Source organism: the organism of the source record quoted next, unplaced genomic scaffold (assembly GCF_019419815.1).
Source record: "Pyrus x bretschneideri cultivar Hongxiangsu unplaced genomic scaffold, Pyrus_bretschneideri_v1 Contig32, whole genome shotgun sequence".
Taxonomy (NCBI): Eukaryota; Viridiplantae; Streptophyta; class Magnoliopsida; order Rosales; family Rosaceae; genus Pyrus; species Pyrus x bretschneideri.
In genome coordinates, this window is record NW_025999635.1 from 958166 (window position 1) to 982884 (window position 24719).

The 24719-nt window shown below is 34.6% G+C and overlaps 2 protein-coding genes and 1 non-coding gene across 3 annotated transcripts; 1 reads left to right on the forward strand and 2 right to left on the reverse strand.

Moving 5' to 3' along the window:
* Positions 1–4701: 4701 nt before the first annotated feature.
* Positions 4702–7932, reverse strand: LOC103966678 (protein NRT1/ PTR FAMILY 2.7). The gene is made up of 4 exons (XM_009379875.2): positions 7675–7932; positions 6940–7157; positions 5935–6476; positions 4702–5608 (listed from the first exon to the last, which is right to left on the reverse strand). Exons 1-4 carry the CDS (start codon positions 7808–7810, stop codon positions 4810–4812), a joined length of 1695 nt encoding a protein of 564 aa, XP_009378150.2. The 5' UTR covers positions 7811–7932; the 3' UTR covers positions 4702–4809.
* Positions 7933–17915: 9983 nt separating this feature from the next.
* Positions 17916–20371, forward strand: LOC125480270 (putative F-box/FBD/LRR-repeat protein At4g03220). Its single transcript, XM_048590888.1, has 3 exons — positions 17916–19085; positions 19585–19773; positions 19924–20371. Exons 1-3 carry the CDS (start codon positions 18021–18023, stop codon positions 20272–20274), a joined length of 1605 nt encoding a protein of 534 aa, XP_048446845.1. The 5' UTR covers positions 17916–18020; the 3' UTR covers positions 20275–20371.
* Positions 20372–23304: 2933 nt separating this feature from the next.
* LOC125480284 lies at positions 23305–23437 on the reverse strand. The gene has a single exon (XR_007260662.1). It is a non-coding gene; the product is annotated as a small nucleolar RNA snoR138 (small nucleolar RNA).
* Between the last annotated feature and the right edge of the window lie 1282 nt (positions 23438–24719).

The window sequence follows — 24719 nt, forward strand, 5'->3', positions numbered from 1 at the left end:
AATTGCTCAAGAGGCTTTTGACATTGATTGTGTTAGCTTCGGGGGCTTTTAACATTACCAAGATGGAGGACTACATCTTACTGTTAGAATCATGTAAAATTACTTATTCCACCATGATAGGTAGTTACAATACGATAGGTAGTTTAGCTTGTACAAGTACTTACATGGCACGTAGTTCAGACTGTAAAAGTACTTATATAATAGGTAGTTTAGATTATAAAAGATCAGTTGAAATCTAAGTTTATGCTGCCTAATATTATAATATGATAGGTAGTTTAGCTTGTACAAGTACTTATATGACATGCAGTTTAGACTGTAAAAGTACTTATATGATAGATAGTTTAGATTGTAAAAGATCAGCTGAAATCTGGGTTTATGCCGACTAATAGGGTACCTGAGTTGAAAAAAAAAATAGAAAAATAATATAACTAATAGCGAGGTCCCCCAAGAGATTTATAGGTGTCCGAATTTTGGAAATGTCCTAAATTAATTTTAGGAAATATGTGGTGCTAATTGAATGACTCTGACTTTGGCTTATAGCACACAGTTTTTTGTGAAGAAAAAAAATTTGAAATTTTTAGCTTTAAGAAATGTTTTGTGCTGGAGTTAAGGAAAATATTGCAATACCTTTGATGTGATCTTACCGATTATTAGGTCCTGAAACTATTTTTTATTGATTCTTAAATCGAGAAAATAGAAAAATATCTTTAAATTTAGGTTTTAAATCATTGATTACAAGTGTTTAAAAATGAATTATAATATATTCTGCAAGAAAAAAATATATTTTGAAAAACACGAAAATGATAGTTTGTTGTTATTATAAGCGAAAGAAAAAAAAAAGAAAAAAAAAATAAGGCTGAAAAAAATTTGAAAAGGGAGGGATCGGTACAAAGATAGCGACTCTAAAGCGAATCAGTCGCTATATTATTAGCGATTATTCTCAATGAGAATAACTATCAACGTACCGATCGTATCATTTTCTTATTTTTTTGCTTTTTTTTTCTTTTTCCATTGAATAGCTATAGTAGAGTAAAATAGTAATCACAATGCAAAGTATCAACCTAACAACAAAAAGTGATAACATATGGAGTCCTATTCATGTACCTAAATAAAAAAATAACTAAAAATTGGACTAATCTAATTGTTAGGCCATAAAATTGGGAAAGGAATCATTTCCAGATCTCTTTCACCAAATCCACCCAATTACCTAGTTCGGACCATTAAAATTTAGTCCAACAGCTAAAGTTATTATAACTTTTAAAGGGCCCCCTATTTGTAGCCGTTAGATCAAATATCAAGGGCTTGAATTGATTGATTAGGTGGATTTGGTGGAAGGGATCTGGAGAGGATCTCTTTCCATAAAATTGGATCTATTTCAAGTTTGTTTATTTACACATAACAGATTTGTAAGAAAGAAGTTAATTTAAACCACATATTAATGAAGCTCTTTTTGTCAACTATAAGAAGGTGAAAAAACATTTTTGTATTCTATCACAAAATAAAATTATGGACAATAAAGTAATTTGCACAAACTAAATTTTACAATTGTTTTTAAAAGCATCATCTACGTGTAATCCTAACAAATCACCTACAAGAACTCCGGATTTTTACGGGTGTATTGTTTTATGAAACTTCGAATTTCTATGGCACTTATTTTCAAAACTTCAAGTTCGAGGTAGGAATAGCTTCGAGACCTATGTGTGAAAAGAATGAGTGATGACCCAAAATGTGGGACTGTCGTGGCTTGCATGCCAAAAAGAGTGGTTGTTGGGTTGCTGGGCAACAAAGGAGAAGTAAATGGGTTAACAGATTATATACCTAATTATTGGGCTAAGAAGGAAAAGTGAAAAATAAGGCCTAACCCACATGCTTGTTATTTCATGCAAGCCAAAAATAAAACATGGCCCAAAAGAAAAAAAAAGCAAGTGGGACGGTTTGGTGCATATGCCCAATTGGGTTGTGGGTCGACTGCAGGCAGCCCAGGTTCGTAAGAAACGTGATGCAAAACGGCTTTGTTTTGGACCTTAGAGTTTTGGAGTAGGAACAACTTGGTGGCTTGGGCAATGCGGCTTCAAGCTGCTGCTCCCATGCGTGAAGGGTTTGAAAAATCCCTTTTTTTTTTCTTCTCTTATTCACGCATATTCAATTGACCACAATTAAAAGAACAATAAATTTAAGTTGAATCTATAATTTGGAAAAAAAAAAAAACATAAACTTAGAGTTCATGCTTCATGGTGAATGTTTCATGCAATCATTGTTGAAAAATATTGAAATTGAGACCATCTTTTATAGATTACTTGGATTGCTTGATGAATATTGTGAACGGCTTTGTAGTAAACAAGCATTCAGTTCCTTAGCTCAGTGTCAGGGAGCGTGTTTGACAATGCGTTGTGGCCTAAATTTAACTGAAGGAGAGAAAGAGGGGTGGAGCTACATAAAGAGAAAAGATAGGCTTGAGAATTACTGTGATGATATTTCTCCGTACCTTGTGCCTTTTTTAAGAAAAATAATGGGGTTACTTGCCCTTCAAGTAATACAAAGTTGTGCCTTTTTGTTTTTTGTAATTAATTCTTGAATTGTTTCTCACTGACATTAGTAGTTGTTGAGACTATAAATACTCAAATAATGATTTCTATTGTGAAATTGGTGTGAACATAAAGAAAACAACCCCATATGGCTAAGGGTGGAAAGTGGAAGAATAGAAGTCAAAATTATATTGCTTAAATAGTAGAAGTTTGGTTTTTATTGTTTTGGTGTGTAAGCCTTTTACATACATAAAAAGAGATGTATGCTTGTATCATATGGGTAGTACAAAAAGATGAAAAGCAGAAAGTAATAATCATGTTTTCCTCATTTGTCCGTCTCTACGTTCATTTCTCTTATCTGATACTAATGAAAAAAATAAATAGAATAACACATGGCTCCCGTTTCAATTCAATCTCTAACAACTCTAATAATATATATAGGTATGCATCATTTGATAATAACATGTTTCTAAATACTCAAACGAATGGGAAGGTAGACCAGCCTCCTCGTTTAGGATGATACTCATCATCACTGCATATTTCAACTTCTTTTTCTTCCTTGCCAGAGAGCTTTCCTTCAAATTGTTGCAGTTCAGGAGCAACTGCTTCCATTCTCTCTCTCTCTCTCTCTCTCTCTCTCAACTAAAATGGCATGGAACTATGGTTCAAGGTTGTACATATAAAGAAGCGTCCATGTGTGGAACGTATTGGTGGTTAATTAATTTAATGAGCCCACCCAATCCGACCACTATTGGAGTAAGTTTTGCTTGCCCAGGAAAATTATTTAACTAAAGGGCTTGAAATTTAATAAAAATGACAAAATATAATATATTAAGGACAAAAACAAAACCTCAAGAGTAACAAACATGCCCCGTGTTTGACAAAAAAAAAAAAAACAAACATGCCCCGTGCAAAACTAATTTTTTTTTTTCCAGTCAATGCCCCTGTCGGAACCTCATTTCATCAGGGTGGGAAAGGGAAGGAAAAAAAAAAAAAAAAAAAAAAAAAGAGAATCCTACTCCTTCCATCAGTCCAACTCCGTTAGAAAAAATTGTCTTTATTTGTACTTGTAGACAATAGCAGTTGGTCAATGCTCCCTTGTAAAGTCGTCTTCTTCCCTACTTAAAGCTAGAAGGGGCGCAAAATGTCAAGCCTGTTAGGCGAATTCTTTCCTGCCAATCGCTTATCTCTTACTTGCTGTAAGGATCAGTCTGTATCATTAAAGTATTGAAATGATCTATTTCAGGATGCAGAATTCTGTATGGATTTGGAAGGGGCCAAAGCAAACTTGATCCGCTCACTAATTCTATTGATACGTGATATTTGGCTCACTTCTGCTGGGAATTTCTTCTTTTGGTGAATTCAATAGATTACATTTGAATCATTTGGAGGATAAGGTTTTTATGTATATGCATTTATATAAGCCATCACCTAATCCACACAAATTTCCAAACCAAACTTTCATCGAATGACAGCTAAACCAAACATTATTATTGAAAACCAACCAAAGGATGTACTAAGTTCACCATGGGCTGATGCACCAACTAAAGTTTAATCAGTTTCAACTTCAAAAAAGTATTTGTTTTAGAGTAATATGTGTTCTTTGTTTGTCTCAGAAGGCCCCCGAGAAAGACTTTTGTCCTCATTTAGGTCTGGTGCGCGAGGGAAAAAATGTTAAATTGTAATCTTGTCTTGGCCCAAAGATAATTGATCCGGCCCATACACAAAGAAAGATCCATGCACATGCTAGAGAATTCTAGCAAAGTTCAAGTTGGTGGAAGAGTCTAGAAGAATGGTGAAGATTCCACCAACATACAAGATTAGTGTAGATAATTCTAGCTTAGGAAGGTAGTGGAATTATCTAGATATCTCTAGCATAATGTTTTCATGCTTCTCCAAGGTTCCATCCATGCCTATAAAAGGAGAAGGCATCCACACCATTTGTAACAACCAAGAGAGCAAGTAGCAAGAAGTGAGAGTGTCAAGTAAGAAGTAAGAAGAAGCAACAAAGCTTCTAAGAGTGTTTTCTCTTGTACTAAGATTGTGTGAGAATAAAAAATTTTATATAACACGTTGAATGTTCTTTCTTTGTCTTGCCTATCAAATTCCGCTGCATTACATTCTCCTTTGTGAGATAAACATCTCCAAAGTAGTGAAGCATTTTTAAACCCCAACAAAAAATAATATGAAGTTTATTGAGAGTTTGTACCGCAATTTTTCTTAAGTGATGAGTAAGTTGGTCCCCCTCAATTCTTAGAACTTGGAGACATTTTCCATTACAATTTTAAGTTTTAAGTTCAACATTTTGGTTTTGATACTTAAAAAACTTGGTACAAATCAAATAGTACACAAAATTCACCACTCCAATCACTGCCAACATCCAAAACACATTGTCCAGCCGCCCTTGATTTATATCATTTGGTAACCACCCTGTGGTCCGGTCTACCAAATTCGTGATTGCAGCGCTCAGAAAAAATCCAATTCCAATCAGCAACGATGACATAGCCGTTGCAGTACTTTTTAGTGATTTTGGGAACTCTTCATAGAACAATGCAACTTGTCCAGGGACATAGAACCCCTCTCCAATTCCCAAAATAGATAGCGATGCCACGAGCCATAGGGCTGACATGGGCACCACTGAACCGGGATGGTTCATGAGGTTATGTTCTCTAACCACTCCTAATCGTCTCCTTTCAATTAGGGCTGACACAATAAATGCAACAATGTTGATCACATGACCAATCCCTATTCGTTGGAGGGGTGTTAACTTGGGTGGACCGAATCTATCTATTATGAAAATGGAGATGGTTGTGGCTAAAAGGTTGAAGACTGCGAATGAACCGGCAGGGATTATGAACTGTGGTCCAAGGTGCCTGTCCATAGTTAGGGCTTGGAGTACGAAAAGGCTGGTAGAAATACCAATTGGAGTGCTTAAAAATATACCAGTAGACCATAGTGGCATGATTTTCATTAGGGTTTTAAGGTCTTCCACTTCTTTGACAGTGCACAGCTTCCATGATCTTGCATATAAGCCATCAAATTGCTTGTCTGTTTCGGTTTTTAGCGCCGCACAATTCAAGAGTCTGCATAAAAAAATGGAGTACAATAATGGAGCTTCCTTGTGTTATAGAATAAACAAGGAGGGTACTAATGCATAGTGACATGATGTACCCATGCAAATAATCTTTACAACAATGTTGGTTGTTTAAGAACACAATTAAGTGAAATATTTGTTTATCTGACGCTTGCATTTTTCAGGTACATAAAGTAAAAATAACTTGATGATGAATATATTTTCATACTAATTTTTGTCTATGTGGAGTAGCCAATAAATTTAGCCAAAATACAAAATTAAGTAAGAATTCAACTAACAAAACAAATTTAGACATGAACAGAATTATCAGCATACCTGAATCTTTTTGTTGGTATTGTGTTGTCAACCAAAGTTCCATCTCCGTAATAATAATCTGTGTCTCTTGAAGTTGCAGCTGATGCTTTCCTCTTCCAAATGGCTGCAACCAATACACGTGCTATGAAAACGAACGGGCTACCCTTTGGTTTAACTTGCTTATAAAATCGTTTTCCCGACAAGAACACCACTAATCCAATAGCATTTGCGACGAAACAAATCCCAAACCCTAATCCCCATCCCACGTTGTTCTGAATGTAGATGATGCCTGTGATGCTGATGACGTTGGCCAAGTACAAGGCCAGAAAATACCAGTTAAAGAAAACCCCTTGGTCGTGGGGCTTATCAAATTGGTCAGCTCCCATGGTTGCAATTGTGAAGCTAGTGCCTCCAAGTCCTAGAGAAGCTAGTGATATTGCTGCATAGAGGACTGAGAATTGAAACTTTGATGGAGCTTCACAAGTGAGGGATGAGCCGATTGTTGCACATGTTGAAGGCCTCAAGGAGGGTATTGAAGCTATTAGGGTTAGTATGATCATACCCTGATGAAAGTTAATCATTCAGTTATTTAAGATAATTGACTATAGTCATCACACACACACACACACACACATATATATATATAAAATTTTCAAATGATATATTTGTTAGATTAGATGTTAGATTAGGAAGCTGACGGACTTTGAACTCACGTTGTGGTGTAAAGGACAACACTTCTCCCTCACTAATGTAGTAGAGGACCACCTGCCAGCTAATACCATTAACTAATCGTTATGGTTTGTTTTAGTAGAGAATTGTCGCTTGGTTTAACATTTCACTTTTGTTCTCACACCCGTATAATAAAAGTGGCTGTCACTTCTCCAAGATTCCCACTATCTTTCTTGCTTCTTTGGAATGACAAAGTACCCCCAACTTATAAAATTATGCCTTTAGTTGCAGACAGCATAGATGCAGTAAGTTGAAATTGATCGAGTATAAAGTAGTTAACTAGTGAGTAATCTTTACCAATAAAGAAATGAAGGAAAAAGTGGCGACGACGGGGAAAGGTCCGAAGAAGGAATCAGCAATGAAGGCTCCGACGATGGGGAGGAGATTGTTGGTGCCAAAAATGACATTACCGATTTTTGTAGCGCTTATGCTCTTCACATTGAATTTTGTTATCAGAAATACTAGCAAATTCGATGCCCACCCGCCACCTGCTACAGACATTCCCAACATACCTCCTGCATTTGTACGTATATATGTTCATCATTTAATCAGGAAATTATTAACCCAATAGGCATATCTGTGCATAATGAGGCCTATGTGCTTTGACGAAATAAATCTCACTCATCTCCTATGAATTTTTAACTATGCGTCTTTGATCCAACTTGATTGGAATCAAGTAGCTTATTTAGACGTGAAATAAAATATTATGAGGTAAAGTCACATTGTTGCAGGTTTAGGGGGCCGGAGAAGTGAGATTTTGGTAAAAAAAAGCCTAGGTAACATGCATATACTAAAATTGAAGATGAGAAACGTTATCTGGCTAGATTGTGGCCGAATTCATATTCGTCTGGCATATATATATATATATATAGTCGACAATAACATAATTCTAGTAAGAGAAAATTAGTAGAGTGACTCATTGTTAATTTGCATATAACATGTATACTGATGTACACTAAGATCGGTTAAAGAATAAGCAGCCAATTAAGAAAAAAAAAAACTGAAAGAGAGAGTGAAAAGTGGAGAGAGAACCAGTGACAAAAGGGAAGGTAATCCAGCCTCCTCGTTTAGGATGATACTCATCATCACTGCGTGTTTCAACTTCTTTTTCTTCTTTGCCAGAGAGCTTTCCTTGAAACTGTTGCAGTTCACGATCAGCTGCTTCCATTCTCTCTCTCTCTCTCTCTCTCTCTCTCTCTCTCTCACAACTACAATGGCATGGATCTATGCTTCAAGGTTACATATAAAGAAGCGTCCATGTGTGGAACGTTTTGGTTTAATTAATTTAATGAGTACCCAGTCCGCTTATTATGGAGAAATGGTTGGCCAGAAAAATTATTTTAATTCTTTTCACAACGACAGTACACTTTTCTTCTTATTACGTACAAAAATGGTGGAACCTGCGGAGAGACATAATACGTACTTCACACACAAACGAAAAGAAAAGGAAAAAGAGAGACGTAATATGTACTTCACACACAAACGAAAAGAAAAGAAAAGAGAGACAAAAGACAAAGGACTTACGTACAAAGTTTTTTTATTTTTAACTAAGGGAGAGGAGTGGACTTAGTCTCACAATGAGCTAGTAATAATATGGTTTAAACTTGCATTTGGCTAGAATCGAACTTAAGACCTCTCACTTACTAGTGAAGAGAATACCACTAGACCGTAGTACTAAGTAGCTTACAAAGTTAGTTTAATGACTTTATACAAGTGAGAAAACTACATTTCTTCTTTTAGGGACTATATAATGCCATATAAGTGATCATGTTTCTCTCACACTAATTTTTATGGAAAAATAAAGAACACGATGCTAATAAAAGTCTATAAACTAAACGCATATTATTTATATATAGTGCTATATAGAAACAGAATACGTATATTCATTAATTAAAAATAAATAAATATAGGGTATACATATTTCGTCATTGGTATTCCTGTCTCATGTGCACAAAGCCATGAGTTTTATTATAGGTCAAAAGAATCATGCGCATTTTTAAGGGTGTGTTCTTCTGTACATTTGAAGGCATGGTTTCAATCTTGTATCTCTGAAAATCGCTTGTGTATAAACAAATAAGATAAAAAAAAAAATACCAGTTATATATTAGTAATTATCAAGGAATTAAAAGGCAACACATGGAACCAAAAGGAAACAAAGCTGGGGTTGGGGTTGAAAGGTCTTAGATTTGATTCTTGCTAAAGACAAATTTAAATCACATTATTGCTAACCTATTGTGAGGCTAAACTCTCATTCTCCCCTTTAATGTGGATAATATCGTTTGTTTAAAATAAAAAACAATGCAATTTGAACAATGTATCGTTTCAACCGTCCCAAAACCCTGTATTTATTTATTTATTTTTATCTTTTGACATAATTAAGAATACTATTTCAATTGTCCCTTATACATTCTTAGGCTTCCTTGTTATATGGTTGTCAACATTTGATTTCGCAATTTAATCCATGTGGAACTATGCTTCAAGGTTATACATATAAAGAAGCGTCCATGCGTGGAACGTTTTGGTTTAATTAATTTAATGAGCCCACCCAATCCCATTTTGTTGTACAAATTTGGCCATGAAAATTATTTAACTCTTCTCACAACAACAATGTACATTTCTTCTTATTACATAATTCGCGTACGTACAAAAATGATGGAACCTTGCGAAAGACACAATACCTATTTATACACACAAACGAAAAAAAAAAAAACAAAATGAAAAACAAAAAGAAAAAGACAGAGACAAAAGACCACCTACAATGTTAGATTAATGACTATATATATGTAAGAAAACTACATATCTTCTTTTAGTGATTATATTATGTGATCATGTTTCTCTCACACTGCTTATATTTTGCAAAAGAAAAGAACACGCAGATGATAAAAGTCTATAAACTAATTAAACACATAGTATTTATAGTGGCATATAGATAAAGCATACGTATATCTATTAATTAAAATTTAAACAACCTATTAATAAAAGTCTTATTTGTTAATTAAAAAATAGTGAAAAGACAATTTAATTTTTTATCACAAATAAATTCATGAACAGTAATGTAATTTGAAACAAATTAAATTTTGATGTTACTTCAAATCTCACTCATGTTTGCTCAATGACTACTAGTCACTTGCCACATTAGCTCTTTTTTACTGTTTAACTTTATTATTTATTTTTTATATTTTTTAATTTTTTTTAATCTACTTATTTTAGATATTGTTGTTTTTTTAATTAAAATATATTTTGAAAAATAATGACTGTAATCACCCATGGTCCCACTACATGATTTTTTTTTTTCTTTTTGCATTCTAACCAAAAAGAGTAATTTGAATATTATAAAAGTTTCACCATTTTTGTCTTCTATTACAAAAGTCACATATGTACACAAAAATGATGAAAACCTTGCATAAAGGCACAGAACCTACTTCTTCAAGCGCACAAAAAAAGAAAAAAAGAAAAAAAAAAAGGAGACAAAATACATAGCCTACAACTTTAGTTTAATGACTACTAACCTCTTGTCAATGAGTGCATTTGTACTCATCACCCCTATTTATCATTGTTAGATAAGTTTGAATTTTAAGATTTGTGCTTATCCATTACACGAATTTCGAAATTTAAATTGATCTAATGATGATAAATAGGGTGGTAAGCATACACTGCACTAAACGGTGGTAAGCAAAAATGCTCCCCTTGGCAATTAGCTCTGTATTTATTGTTTTACATTTTTTTTTTCATTTTACATGTTTTAAACATGAGTAAGGCTAGAAATACCAAATTTTCAAATCAAATTTGCAAATTAAATTCTGTGCCACCAATAAGAAATAAGCATGTTAATCAACCTTAAACAAAAAAAAAAAAAGATAAAACAAAAAAATTCTTGTAGAAATAAGTTTGTAGAAGTGGGAAAATTGGCAGTGATTACAATTTCTAAAAGAAGCAATTGATCCTACCCACTCTGCTTCAGCGATGGATAGCCGCTTCGATGTTCACTTGGATTGCTAAAAATCTTGTAGAAATAAATTTGAAACCCCTCATACCTTAAATTGTAGACAGCGACATGGTACGGTTCGATGGCGTTCGTACGAAAACAGCTCGCCAGAATTAGAAGACCTAGAACCTAGCTGCTTAACACTTGAAATTGATTTGTTGGTTTTGAAGTTCGGATAAGTGCGGGAATTCGCTTTGCTGATTTGAGGTTTTCTTCGATTTATTGGTTTGAGGTTTCGAATATTTGTTCTGTTAATTGTGAGCAACAAAGTTAAAGGGGACAATGTTTTGCCAGATGAGGCGAAGAGGCGGAGGGAAGAAGCGGTGAATATCCACGTGTCACCATTGTGCTCTCCGTTTGACAGTAAAGCAAAAGTGGCAAAGTTGAAATAACAACAAAAAAGGGGGGGGGGTAAAAAGGGAAGCACACTGTTAATGAACAGTAACTTGTGTTGAGTTTCAGTATATGTATAACTAGTCATTGTCTCCGCATGTTGCTGAGGGTTTAAAAGTGTATGGATAAAATTTGTAGAAAGTTTTACGGACATGTATGTGTATTCATTTTATTTACAGCAAGGAACAAACATACATGAATAAGAGATGGTTCAATGTTGATCTGGTAATGGAGTGATTGTAGCAAACAATGTAGTTGTAATTCAAAGGGTAAAGTTGTGCTGTAGAGTGAAAAAATCTGAAATATCTAAACTACAACAAAGCAAGTTTGTGAATTTAGCAGACACGGGAATCAGGCACAAAAGAAATAACTTTCACAGTGGAAAAGACAGCAAATAAATGTATTTAGAATTGTCAGGGGAGGAAGCCAAACACAAAATCCCTTTTAGCCAGCAAAGCCTCGACAAACAGCCACAACTGACCGCAAAACCAAACCGTTAACAGTTTTGTTCAAATCAACACAAATCCGAAATAAAAAATGACATACAGCTGTTATAGAATCTACCTGAGTTCAATAGAATTTGTTTGACGGTCATCTGATGGCAAGCCATGCCCAGACTGGATTGAAAAGTCGCCGGAAAGTCGGTCACAACTCTGCAATCGCAGACTGAGAAAGGAGGGGAATACTCTGAAAATAGGGCAAACAATGACAATCCGACAAAACCAAAGCTTTAATTAAATAAAGCATAATTCAGTTTGAATTTCATAATTTATTTCTTTCATTTTTTGACCAATCAGACAAACACTCACTGGAGAAAGATCCAACACGGAAAAAAAAAAAAAAAAAAAAAACACCTTATAATCCCGTGTCTACTTATCGACATAAACTATAATGTATGCTAATCATCAAATTATAGGGAATGCCCTGTCTGCACCAATTCCATGTATCCAACCCATCAAGTCCTTTTTCTCTAACCTTCTCCAAATTTGAATTTCAACAGAAGTGAGGTTTTGTTTGAGTATTGGTAATTTGTTGCTTGCATTTTTGATCATATTGGTCGTTTTATTCTATTGGTAATTCGTTGTTTGATTGGTTTTGTTGCTTTCCTCCACATTTGAACTCATATTCGTTAATCTACCAATTTTATGTGGGTGCTAAACTGCCTCTGTTACTCAAGGTTATTGTACTTTTAGTTAGATTGTTCTGTAATTTTCATTGACAATGCTTTCAATTCTCCTCTCATCTTAATTAAGTTATATAGTTTGAATTTATGCATTTTAAATCTTCCCTTTTATCTGGACTATGGTTAATAGTTATTTATATTTATCCGTCTCTTCTTGCAGGAAAGAAAAAAGACGGATGCTTGCTTTTACTGCATTGCACACACATGAATATGACTGCAAAATTAGTCACTACCAAGGTAAAAGACCATCAGTGTTTCTTTATTCCTCTACCGTACACACGCATGCATATATATGCTTTTTATTTATTTATTTAAGCTTTTCAATTCTTTTATCAAACATCAATAACAATGTTGAAGTTATATATTATTATTGCATCTTTCTTCTTCATGATAATTTTCATCACTTTCTTTCCACATTATCCCACTTAATCATCTTTCTTTATAAAAAGTTTCAATAGTGAGATGCAAATTTGAAAAGAATATTGTAAGGTTAAGTACAGTAGCATGGAGTTTCATTTTCTTATGAACCACCAAAATCAACATAAAAATAATAATAATAAAAAAAATAGTAGCATGGAATTTTATCTACCAAGATACGAAAAGAGAATAAGTAGCATGGAGTTTCCTTTTTCTTATGAATTAAATCCCGGTTGTTTATATTATGCAAATGCAGGACAAGTTGCTTCTAAGTTCTAATAATGGTTTTGGTGGTTGGTGGAGATCATATTATTGTTATGAAGTGTCTACCATTAAGATTTGATTGCCAAAAGTTGATGTTGCTGCCTTGCTTATTAGTTTGAAATGTCTTTCAAAGATTCATAAATTAGACCCTCAAGACAGAATCATACAATAGTACATGCTTATAGATGCATGTGTTTGTATTATATCAAACGTGGAGTAAATTTTCTTTTATTCTTGGTTTGGATTAAATGTAATAAAAGTGTATATATGATTTTTATTTTATTTAAAATGTACTACTATTACATCCTTATTTACTAATGTATTATTGCATAAGAGTAAAAAATACTGCAAAGTAACTTCTCAACGTTGTCCAACACAATACTAAAATAAATTCTCTAAGTCTAATCCTAAGGTAAACCTTGAGTTGAAATCCGGTTGTGCTAAGATTTTGAGGAAATTGTGTGATTGTTGTGAACTATTTGTGCCCAAAATACGGGAAAAGAAAGGAAATTTAAGTTATTAAAGTAGAGTTCTAATCAATGGTAGAAAATGATACATAGCGCATGTCCTTCGAGGATAATAAAAAGGGCTTTCTAAATAGAATATGTCGATTCAACATATATAACTTAGGAGTGCGTAGCGACCGTAATGACGTTTCGCACACGCAAGAGTGCATGTAAAAAGGCTAGATGCCTTTGGTTCTTTTATAGTAACATATTCCTGGTTCCAGAGTTAGTGCTTACTACTTCTAATCAAAAGGGGGAAAAAAAAAAACACACGTTGAAGGTATCTATTGAAAAGATAGGAGGAATGATGGGTATTGGCATCTCACAAGTTCGTTGGAAAAATGAGTTAATCATCCAAAATCCAAAACTTTGGATGGGCAAATAAGAAAACAACTAAAGCAACATATTTTAAGGGCGCGTAACGTTCGTGATGAAAAAATACCTCTCACATGCGCTCACGCGCATGCGGAGAGGCTAGTGACTTTATATATGTGGGCAAACTACGTATCTTCTTTTAGTGACTAGGTAATGCCCTAAGTGATCATGTTTCTCTCGTACTGCTTATTTTTATGCAAAAGTAAAGAACACGCTGATAATAAAAATCTATAAACTAAACGCATATTATTTATATATATGATATTTTGTTATTTTTTTTAATAATGATATTATCTACACTAAGGAAGATGGAGAGTGGGTAAAGCTACTTGGGTGATTCGAGTTTTATAATTTTATTATAGGCCAACAGAACCATGCGCATTTTTAAGGGTGTTTTTCTCTACATTTGAAGTCATGGTTTCAATCTTGTATCTCTGAAAATCGCTTCCGGAGCTGGGGTTGAGGTTTAGCTGTGGTATCAAACCATTGAAAGTGCGTTCAAACCATTGAAAGTGCTTTCAAACTATTGAAGGTGCGCACATTACCCGCAACACTTGGGAGCACTTTATTCTGTCACCAACAACGCCCAACTCTTACCACTCTTTAATCGAACAACGGAATTCGAACAATGTGTCGTTTCAAACTTTCAACAGCTGTCCCGAAACCCTTTTATTATCTTTTGATATAATTAAGAATACTCTTTCAGTTGTCCCTTTTACACTATTTGGCTTCATTGTTATATGGTTGTCAACTTTAGATTTCGCAATTTAATTGATGTGGAACCATGCTTCAAGGTTATGTACATATGAAGAAGCGTTCATGTGCGGAACGTTTTGGTTTAATTAATTTAATGAGCCCACCCAATCCGATTTTATTGGAGAAACTTTTGGTCAGGAAAATTATTTCACTCTTTTCACAACGACAATATACACTTCTTCTTATTACATAATTTGCCTACGTACAAAAATGGTGGAACCTTGCAAAATACACAATACATACTTCTTTATACACACAAACGAAAAGAAAAAGAAAATGAAAAACAAAAAGAAAAAGACAGACACAAAATACCACCTTCAACGTTAGATTAAAGAATATACATATGTGAGAAATATACTTTGAAAAATAATGAAAATAATCACCCATAGTTACACTACGTGATTTTTTTTCTTCTGAAACCTAATGAGAGAAGGGTAATTTGGATATTAAGAACTCTTCACCCTTTTGCCTTCTCGGTAGTGAATAATGAAAGAGAAGAAGTATTTATACTTCTCATTACATTGCTTGGAATTGAAGCTACCCTTCTAACATGTAACTAACTGCTGATGTGGCACTGCTGACGTGACAGTCCTATACATGAAATATCCAAGGATGGGATTTAGACCTCATCCGGATCCAAATTGTGAGGATTTTAGGAATCCTTACATCTTAGCCGTTCATCGTATATCATGCGATCAAAAATCATTTGACTTTTTATTTATTTAAAATTAAACACAAATAATACCTGACAAAAACTGACCTTACAATGTATGATGAACGGTTAGGATGTGGAGATCCTAGATCCAGAGAGGATCCTCTTCCCCAAGGATGTACCAAGTTCACCATGGGCTGATGCAGCAACTAAAGTTTAATTGGTTTCAGCTTCAAAAAGGTTCTGTTTTAGAATAATATGTATTCTTTCTTCGTCCTTGGAGGCCGTCAGAAATATTTTTATCCTTCTTTAGGTCTGGTGCGCGAAGGAAAAACTAATATGAAGTGAAGTTTACGGAGAGTTTGTACGGACAATTATTCTTAAGTAATGAATAAAGATTTGTACCCCTCAATTATTAGAATTTTGAGATATTTTCCATTTTAATTTTTGAGTTCAACGTTTTGGTTTTGATACTTAAAAAACTTGGCACAAATCAGAAAGTACACAAAATTCACCACTGCAATCACTGTCAACATAAAAAATACATTATCCAGCCGCCCTCGATGTATATCGTTAAGTAACCACCCCATGGTCCGGTGTACCAAATTCGTGACTACAATACTGAGATAAAACCGGATTCCAATCAGCAACGAAACCATAGCTGTTGAAGTACTTTTCAGTGATTCCCGAGCTGGGGTTGAGGTTGAGCTGTGGATTCAAACTACTGCGCACACATCACATGCAAGATTCTGGAGCACTTCATTCTCTCACCAACAGTGCCAAACTCTTCCCAATCTTTAATCAAACAAAGCAGTTCGAACAATGTGTCGTTTCAACTGTCCCAAAACCGTTTTTCCTTTTTCTTTTTACATAATTAATAAAACTCTTTCAATTGTCCCTTTTCAAGGGTGCGGTGCAACATTTCCAATCTTTGGCTTGTTATATGGCTGTCAACATTTGATTTCTCAGTTTGGCCAATGTGGATTGAGTCATATCTTGAAAGAAACATGATGGTTGATGGTTAGGCGAAGCTGAGTTTTATGTCGACGTTGAGTGTATTGTGTTCTATGAACCTACTCTGTTCATTATCAATTACTTCTGGATAATCCTGTTAGAGTCGTGGTGTAAAGCCGTTATGGTTGATGTTTTTCTTTGTTTAACTTTTTTCCTGCCCTCTAAGCTCCCCTCGTAACAAAAAAATTAAAAGAATTTCCACTCCTTTTTTTCACTACTCTATTTTTGTAGTCTTTGAATTGAATAAAGGAAAAATTAGTATATGGTCCATAGTTACTAATGTTCATTGACTGAGACCTTATTAGTTTTCAAATTTTGATTGAAGTTCCTAACATTAATGCGATAATGAATTTACATGTTTATTACATATTTTTTTTGAAAAATAAAAATTAATAATTGATTTAGGATTTTAATACTCACACTTCTATTAACTCCTAATTAATTTTCAATTCAAACATTTAAAAAAAAAATTAGAATAAGTTTGTACCCATTGGTTTTTTTTTATAAAAAGATTCTTAATTTTTGAATCTTAAATGTACCCATTCATATAATTTTCAATTTTTTTAATCTTAAATGTACCCATTCTTAAATATACCAATTTGTTATATGTAAAATGTACCATTTTTAAAATATAAAATGTACAACATTTTTATATAAAATTTACCCAATTTTTTAATATAAAATCCATTCAAAAAATTTTAATCCATTTTTAAACTTATATGGGTACATTCTCTTTTCGATGATTTGAGAATGTATCTATATCAAGTTTAATCAAAGAAATTTACTAATGTTATTAAGCCTAATATCTTCATCTTTTTTTTTCTTTTTTTTTGTGTGTGTTTTGAAGAATGTATCCATGTTTTGGTACAATAATTTTTTTTTTTGTTAATTTTGATGAATGTACCCAAATACACACACACAAAATTAATAGAGAGTATCATTTATATTTTATTATTTTTAATCCCACAAATTTGGGTTATATTTAAAATCTTATTAATATAAACAAATACAATTTTTAATTTTTAATTTTTAATTTAAAAATATAGTAACTTACATTATTACATTAATGTCAGGGATTTCGATAAAAAACTAAAAAACAAACAAGGTTTCAATCAAAGAATATTGATAGTCAGGGACCGCATCCAAAGTGTCCCTTGAATAAATAACAAAAAAGAAAAGATATGAGAACATTGACACAAGGAGACAAAAGAGAAACGGAGTCCAACATATATAGTTTGCCACATTATTGCAATGAGAATATTGACCAACTTGACACAAGGAAAAATTCCTATCTTATGTCCACGCTCATCAGATTATGAGAAGCTCAAATCATAATTACATAAAGTGAAGCTGTATGAGAAGTGTCTCTGTGTTTCCTCTGAAGGCAAATAAGGATATTGCAAGTCTGAACACAACAAGAGACAAATTGACAGGGGCAGTCTGGTAGCGTCCGAAATAACAATAATCTTCGAAACTATCGTCTAAGAAACCGTCCAGGGCAACTTCTTCATATGAATGGATGTCGAACGTAACGCTTGGTCTGGGTGGATATCGACCGTCTAGTAATTAATTAGGGCATGTCAAGCCGGACATATGACATATGGGACCGAACTCACCAATTTGCGGCACGCGAGTCTTTTAGACTTTTGGGCCTTTGACTTGTACTTTTTAATATTGGCCTAATAAAAGAGAAGAAAACGTGGAGGAAGTTGATGTACAACGCGAGGCAAAGTCTCAAACCCTAATCTAACCCTTCTCGTTTCCTTCTCAAAGAATTTTTTTTATTCCTCTGTTGGTTAATCTTCAAAGAAGACAATTTGGTTATCCAAAACCATGGAAACAACAGCTCAAGGAAGGATAAGGCTTACCAAGGAAGGAGAGTTACACACTGAGGGAAGCAGTAGCGACCGAATCAGTAATCTTCCGGAAGAAGTATTGCATCACATAATCTCTTTTCTACCCATCCAGTCCATCGCACAAACAAGTATTTTATCAAAAAGGTGGAGTCATCTATGGGCATCCCTTCCTATCCTAGACTTCTCAGATTTAAAACAACGAGAAGTGGAATTCGTAAACACAGTACTGAGGCACCGTGATGAAAACTCCAATATAAAGGTTTTTAGGGTTAAAGGTGATCTGAGTTCTTCTTGTTTGTATAATTGTATTGATCAGGCGGTGAAGTATAGAGTTGAAAAACTTAAACTTGATGTCTCTTTAACTGACAAGTATTTTTTCGGTGACAAATCTGGTTTGCTAAGGTTGTTTAACTGTGATTCATTGAGGAGTCTCAAATTGGCAGCCAGATATAGTTCATATGCTTGGCAAAGACCACTTTCAAGCCAACAGTTCCCGATTTCATTATCTTATTATGTTGTGGCTACCATTGGTGTGCACGCACTTCGCACATTGTGTCTAACTAGTATGAAGTTTCTGGACAGTACTTCGGAGCTGGATTTATTCTCTGCTTCTTCTTTCCCTTCTCTTGAGAAATTACGTTTAGAAAATTGTATTGGCATCACTCATCTCAAAATTACTTGTCCAAAGATCAAAGATGTACACATTGTCAGAATGTTTCTCAAGTGCCTGGACATTTCGGGAATGAGACTGGAGAGTTTGGAAATCACACATGCTTTCGAAGGATACCTTCAAGGAAGTCGGGTCAACATTTTAGCCCCAAATCTACAAAGTTTCTATTGGGGGTCAATCTCTAGTACTGAGGAAAGCTCAATCACCAGCTTTCCCACCCTAAAAACATGTCACCTAGTTTGTTCGCAGGCAACAATGGATATGAGCATGGCACAGACAGCAATTGTTATGAGCATGGCGAAAACAATAGTCAATCTTCTTTGCAGTTCTTCGCAGGTCCAAAACCTTTGCATTGTTGATGGCTATCTCCGGGTTAGTTTTCCTTCATGTTTCTTCTTTGCTAGTTTGGAGAGACCTGTGCATTGTTAAAAATGAAAAACCTTTACTTTACTAACAATGGTATAGATGTCAGTTCATTATTTGAGAGTCTCATATACTATGTAATTATTGTTTAGAAATGTCATATTGTTGCACATTATCTACATTCTGTAAGCAAGCAACCAGTGTGTAAACACGAAAAATTCCGAAATTTCGATGTCTACACAGTGTTTTGCTTTTTCAAGGTTTGCTACCTGCCCATTGAGGCTAGGGTATGCCATACTAACCCATGGGCTTAGGGCGTACTTAATTTGACCTCAATAAGTGGTGATAATGATCTCTTATCCACTTGACTTATCTGCCATACAACCAATGATTTTAATCCCCTGCTTAGTTATAAACCTACGTTACCAAGCTTGGCAGCAAGCAACTAGTCATATATGCGGCAATGTTTTTAGGTTGTGTATTAATGCGGGTTATTTTATTTTTACAGATTTTATCCAGAATTGATTTTGAAGGCGGTTTACCATACTCATTTATGGAACTCAAGACGTTGCAAATTTTCGTTGATTGTTTGAACAAAGCAGTCATCCCAGGTTTAGCATGCCTATTCAAGACTTCTCGTATACTTCATACTCTCAGTATTTACATATGGCACAGAGTTCTGGTAAATGATTCAACTGTAAGTTTTGGCAACACTTCTCTTTCAACGCTCGTTCTCTTGTTTTTATCCTTTGGTTCTCCTTTGCTTATTCACTTTTAAAGGGAACTTTAAAAATCAATCCTGTTACAGTTTATATATCACTAACATGCCTTTAAAATTAAATTTCAGAACTGGCAAAAATTTTTGTTGGACGATGTGGATTGCACCGAAGAGCGATACTGGGAAAATGAAGCTCAGAATATGAGTCACTTCCTACGTCACTTAAAGGTGGTGAACATTCATCATTACCCCTATGTGATCGACGAAAATGTGATTACGTTTGCAAAGTTTTTGCTTCAACATGGAGAGGGCTTGCAAGAAATGCTTTTTAATGTACGAGACTCGAAAGGTTGGGAGGATAAAATCAGTTTGCTGAAGGAGTTGCCCTGGGCAAATGGTGATGTCAAAATCTCATTTTCTGTAAGTGGTGCTAATTTTCCAGATACTTATGACAGAGTAAGGGTCAATTACTACGAGTAAGGTTCAATTAGTTTTGCTTTTCCATGACTTAAGGTTCGGATTGAATGTAAAATTATTCAGTATCAACTTTTTAGTTTTGAGTTGGACAATATTTCAATCCACATTGTGAAACTTCTTTGGTTAATTTATGGATACCATTATTTACAAACTTGACGCTAGGAAAATACCAATATTAGGTTCACATCTCCAATGCACAGAAAAAATTGGGGTTAAAAGATATATTTAACTCCAGTTTAATTGTTAAATTTTACATAACATCTACACCAAGATCTGTCGAGAAAGTAGGAGAACTAAGAGAAGTTGATGAGTGAAAAATGAAGAGAGAACCTGTGATAGTCCTGCCTCCTTGTTTAGGATGATCCTCATCATTACACGTTTTAACTTCTTTTTCTTCTTCGACAAAGCTTCCCTTCAAAGTATAGAAAAGCGTCTGTAAAATCGGTTGTATATATTTTATCATCACTCATACATCAGTCTGTCATCATTTGTGCACCACAAGTGCTCGCTGTACGCTATGTGATGGAGTTGTAGAGGAGAAATTCTTTTTTTCACCAGATTGGGAGGTTATTGGGTACCATATAGGTCAGCTCTCTCACAGTGGGGCGCGCGTATGCATTCGGATTCACCTCACAGCGACAGCGTGAGGGAGCTGTTATGTACATGGCAGTTCTAGCCAAGAATTTTTCGATCGTGATCACCAGGCATGGATAGGGTTGCCACATACGTCTTCTCTCACAGTGGAGTGCAGCCTGCATTAGGGTTCCCCCACAGTGTGAGGGAGCTGTCCGACATTGCAACCTCTGCCCAAGATTTCTCTCGTGTTGTGTGAAGTAATCAAGGTGACACATGGCGCCAACAGAAAAGGAAAATACTCTAAACAGGAGTTGAACTGTGGACTTATACCCAATTGAAAGTTCGCACAGCCACAGGTCTCCTTAATTACCATACCATCCGGTGCTTGTACTGCAGTAGTTGGAAGCACCTTATTTTGTCACTGACGATGTGTCGTTTTCAAAGCATTACTGAATGCACAAAACGGTTTATTTTTCTTACATAATTCAATAAATTTTTCTCGTAACAATTGATATAGGAATTACACATATCAGATTATAAGATAACTCTAATCATATAAAACAATACTGGTATGAGAAGAGTAAGAAGCAACAAATTAAATTGGAAAAGAAGAAGAAAGGGAGGGAGGAGAAAGGGGGGGGGGGGTGGGGAAGGGGAGGGGTTTGGTTTGGTCAGTAAAAACATACAAAGTGTTTGGGTTAATATTTAATTTTGGGCTTAAAGGGAAGGAAGCCCAAAAGAGCTCAATAAAGGAGATTTTACCCGAGGTCCAGAGTCAAGCCCAGATACCTTTCATCATTCTTTCAGTACATAACCCTTTAGAATTACAACAAAGAAATTGCAAGACGTTCAATCAATAGATCTATTGGTATGATGTATTCCCCAATACATATTCAAGTCATTTCTAGTCTTTTGGTGATCCAAAGTTCCATCAGTTCCCATATTTGGTTCATTTAGTGGTTCTATGGTCATAAGAGGATTAAAAGTGATTAAAACTGATGACTTGATCAGATGTTGATCTCCGCCCTTTAAGCATACATGATAAAGAACTAAAAGTCATTGATCTCGAGACACATAAAAGAACTTAATGTAGACTTAACCCATCTACGACAATCCTTTGATAACAAGAAGTCATAATAACTTGTGGCGCAAGTAATCGGCTTAAATACACTTATTCTACATCTGCCATACAGAGATGGCACGCCTTAGCACTTAGTTTTGATTGCGAGCCTCAAGGCCTACACCTAAGGGCCCACAAAGGCACCTTTCAGAACTAACTTTGTCCCCCTCTTGCAGCATGTCAGCAAGCCAGAGCCCGACAATCAACCAAAGTGCCAACTCCTCAAGAAGCTGTGTGCTCAAGCCAGGGACCTCTCCCCGCAAGATTTCATGCCCGAACACAAAGGTTATGACGTTTCATGAATGGCAAAGCCTTTCTAGACTTCATGCATCACAATTTTGAGGAGGGGAGGGGGGGTTGGTTTGGTCAGTAAAAACATACAAAGGTTACGACGTTTCATGACGGTAAAGCCTTTCTAGACTTCATGCAACACAATTTTTTGTTTTGTTTTGTTAAATAGGGGCTAATAGCCCGAAAGAAGGGGAATTACAAAATAATGTGACAAGGTCGAGATGCCCAAGTAGTATAAGCCAAAAGTATTTGCTTACAAGAAAGAGCTTGCTCAAAATAGACCGGAAGTAAAAGAGAGATGGGTTGGCCATTCACCAATGACAAAATTCATCCTAAAATAGATATGTCGAATACTACAATATTCCTAGTCACGTTTTAACATCTCACTTAATTTGAAATAATCTTTGACACTGTGAGCTAAGAAACCTCGATTGTTACTATCATCAGGATGGTTATCGTTGATTCCTAGTGTTTGGTATGGGTGGATGTCGAGTTACGACTTGTCAAGCTCGACATATGTGATATCCATGTTCCAGTAGTTTGTGGAAAGTGCTGGAAAGTAATTTGTAGTTGAGCAAATTAGGCGGTCATGTTTTATTTTCAGGGTTATATTTTTAGAGAGCTGCTCGACTCACCCTGTTATCTTATTTCCTCACCCACGTTATATTTACACCCACTATAAAAAGTTAAAAAAATTAAAATGTTATTTTCTCACCCACTATTATTCCTAAAATAACCCTATATATAATTAGAGATAAATTTATCTTAAAAAAAAAAAGAATATAAACAAATAATATTACTCTTTTCTAAAAAAAAAAAAAAAAAATTAAAAACCGTTTCCTTTCCAAATTCCAACCGGAGTGGGAATGAAGAATTCTGGGTTTTCATTCGTTGCCTTTCCCCTTTTGTTTTCTTTTTCAAATGCATTTCCCTTTTCTAAATTCTAAGGGCTCATCCAAGGAAAAGTTCAGAAATAAAGAAACAGGAATACATATTTGTTTTCGAAGTTCACTTCGGTTTCAAAATTAAAATAATTAACTGAAACCAAATGTTCGAAAACGAACCAAGGATGAAACAATGGAGTTCATCACCATCAAAAGGCTTTGAAACAATGTGTGCCCAGTATGAAGCAAATGGTGTGAGATTTGTGTTTCACCTTCTGGTTATTCGAAGGGTAATTAATTATATTCAACAATACTGTAGAAAGGAAAAGAGGGAAATGGTTATTCAAGAAAAACTCGTTAAAAAACAAATCTACCCTAACCTAATGAAACAAATTGCACCCTAACCTAATGCAAATTCAAATAAAAAGTCACGCAATGCTTCAATTGTACGATGTCGACAAATCAAGACGACCCACATAAAATTATCTTTTACCTTTTCGACAGAAACATAATCATCTACTTCTTCCATAGAAACGTCATCTTCTCAATTCATTCTTTTTGCTTTCTCCGAATGATTTTGCTTTCTTTGAATGAAAGGAGATGGGAAGGATAAGTTGGGCTTTAATGAAGACAAATTTTCTAAACATAGTGTGAGAGTTATCATGCCCAAACTTTTCTTTTTTCTTTTCTCTAAAAAAAAGTAATGCAAAAGGGGGTAACGAAGGGAGTATTTATCAAATATAGCCAAAAATTAATCCTTAATTTCAAAAATGTCACTTTTTATAAAAACTTTCAAATATATCCAAAATTCCACATAATGACAAAAATATCCTCAAATTTAACAATAAAATAAATTAAAGGCTTTTAGCCAAAATGATTCGTGACATTGACATAACTCCTTAATTGGTCTTTAACAATTAATGATAAATCAATAGTAGTGTTCTTGAATTTGTCTATCGTGAATCGTTTTAATCTTTCTTTGAATTTGTCCATCGTGATTGTTTTAGTTTTTTTCGTGAAAAATCTGTCAATTGCTCTGTTAGTGTGTTGATATGGCGTTACGTGGGTCTCACAAATACAATCATATAACGACATGTGGATTAACTTTAAAAACTATTTTTATATTTAAAACTAAAAATGATATTAGTAAGAAAAAAAGCATTGAATGCATGATTGAAATTATGCTGCTCCCGCTTGTAGTAACCACAACAACGCTTAATATTGGTGATGAGGGGGTTGAAGGGGATAGGGTTGTGGTGGTGGAGTGTAGAAGCGAAGATGAGTTGGATCGGAGCTTGAGGCGATGGTAGCTAAAAAGCCTTTAATTTATTTAATTTTTAAATTTGAGGGTATTTGTGTCTGTTTTAGTGAAATTTTGGATATATTTGAAATTTTTTATAAAAAAGTAACATTTTTGAAATTAAGGATTAATGTCCTTAGTAGTCATTTTACAAATGGACAAATTTGTAATTAAAAAATTCATAAAAAAGTGGATGGGAAGATAAGACATTGGGGTGAGAATAATACCTCTCTATTTGTATTATAGTCTTTCGGAGGAACATAGTAGTAAAGATATA

Bases quoted from the DNA above. Each gene is read 5' to 3' on its own strand.
- LOC125480270 (XM_048590888.1), top strand. From the start codon at position 18,021: ATGGAAACAACAGCTCAAGGAAGGATAAGGCTTACCAAGGAAGGAGAG. The intron at 19,086-19,584 runs GTTAGTTTTCCT...TTATTTTTACAG, and splicing joins TTGTTGATGGCTATCTCCGG to ATTTTATCCAGAATTGATTT. The intron at 19,774-19,923 runs GTAAGTTTTGGC...ATTAAATTTCAG, and splicing joins TTCTGGTAAATGATTCAACT to AACTGGCAAAAATTTTTGTT.
- LOC103966678 (XM_009379875.2), bottom strand. From the start codon at position 7,810: ATGGAAGCAGCTGATCGTGAACTGCAACAGTTTCAAGGAAAGCTCTCT. The intron at 7,158-7,674 runs GTTCTCTCTCCA...GTACAAATGCAG, and splicing joins TACCTTCCCTTTTGTCACTG to GAGGTATGTTGGGAATGTCT. The intron at 6,477-6,939 runs GTAAAGATTACT...AACTTTCATCAG, and splicing joins TTTCCTTCATTTCTTTATTG to GGTATGATCATACTAACCCT.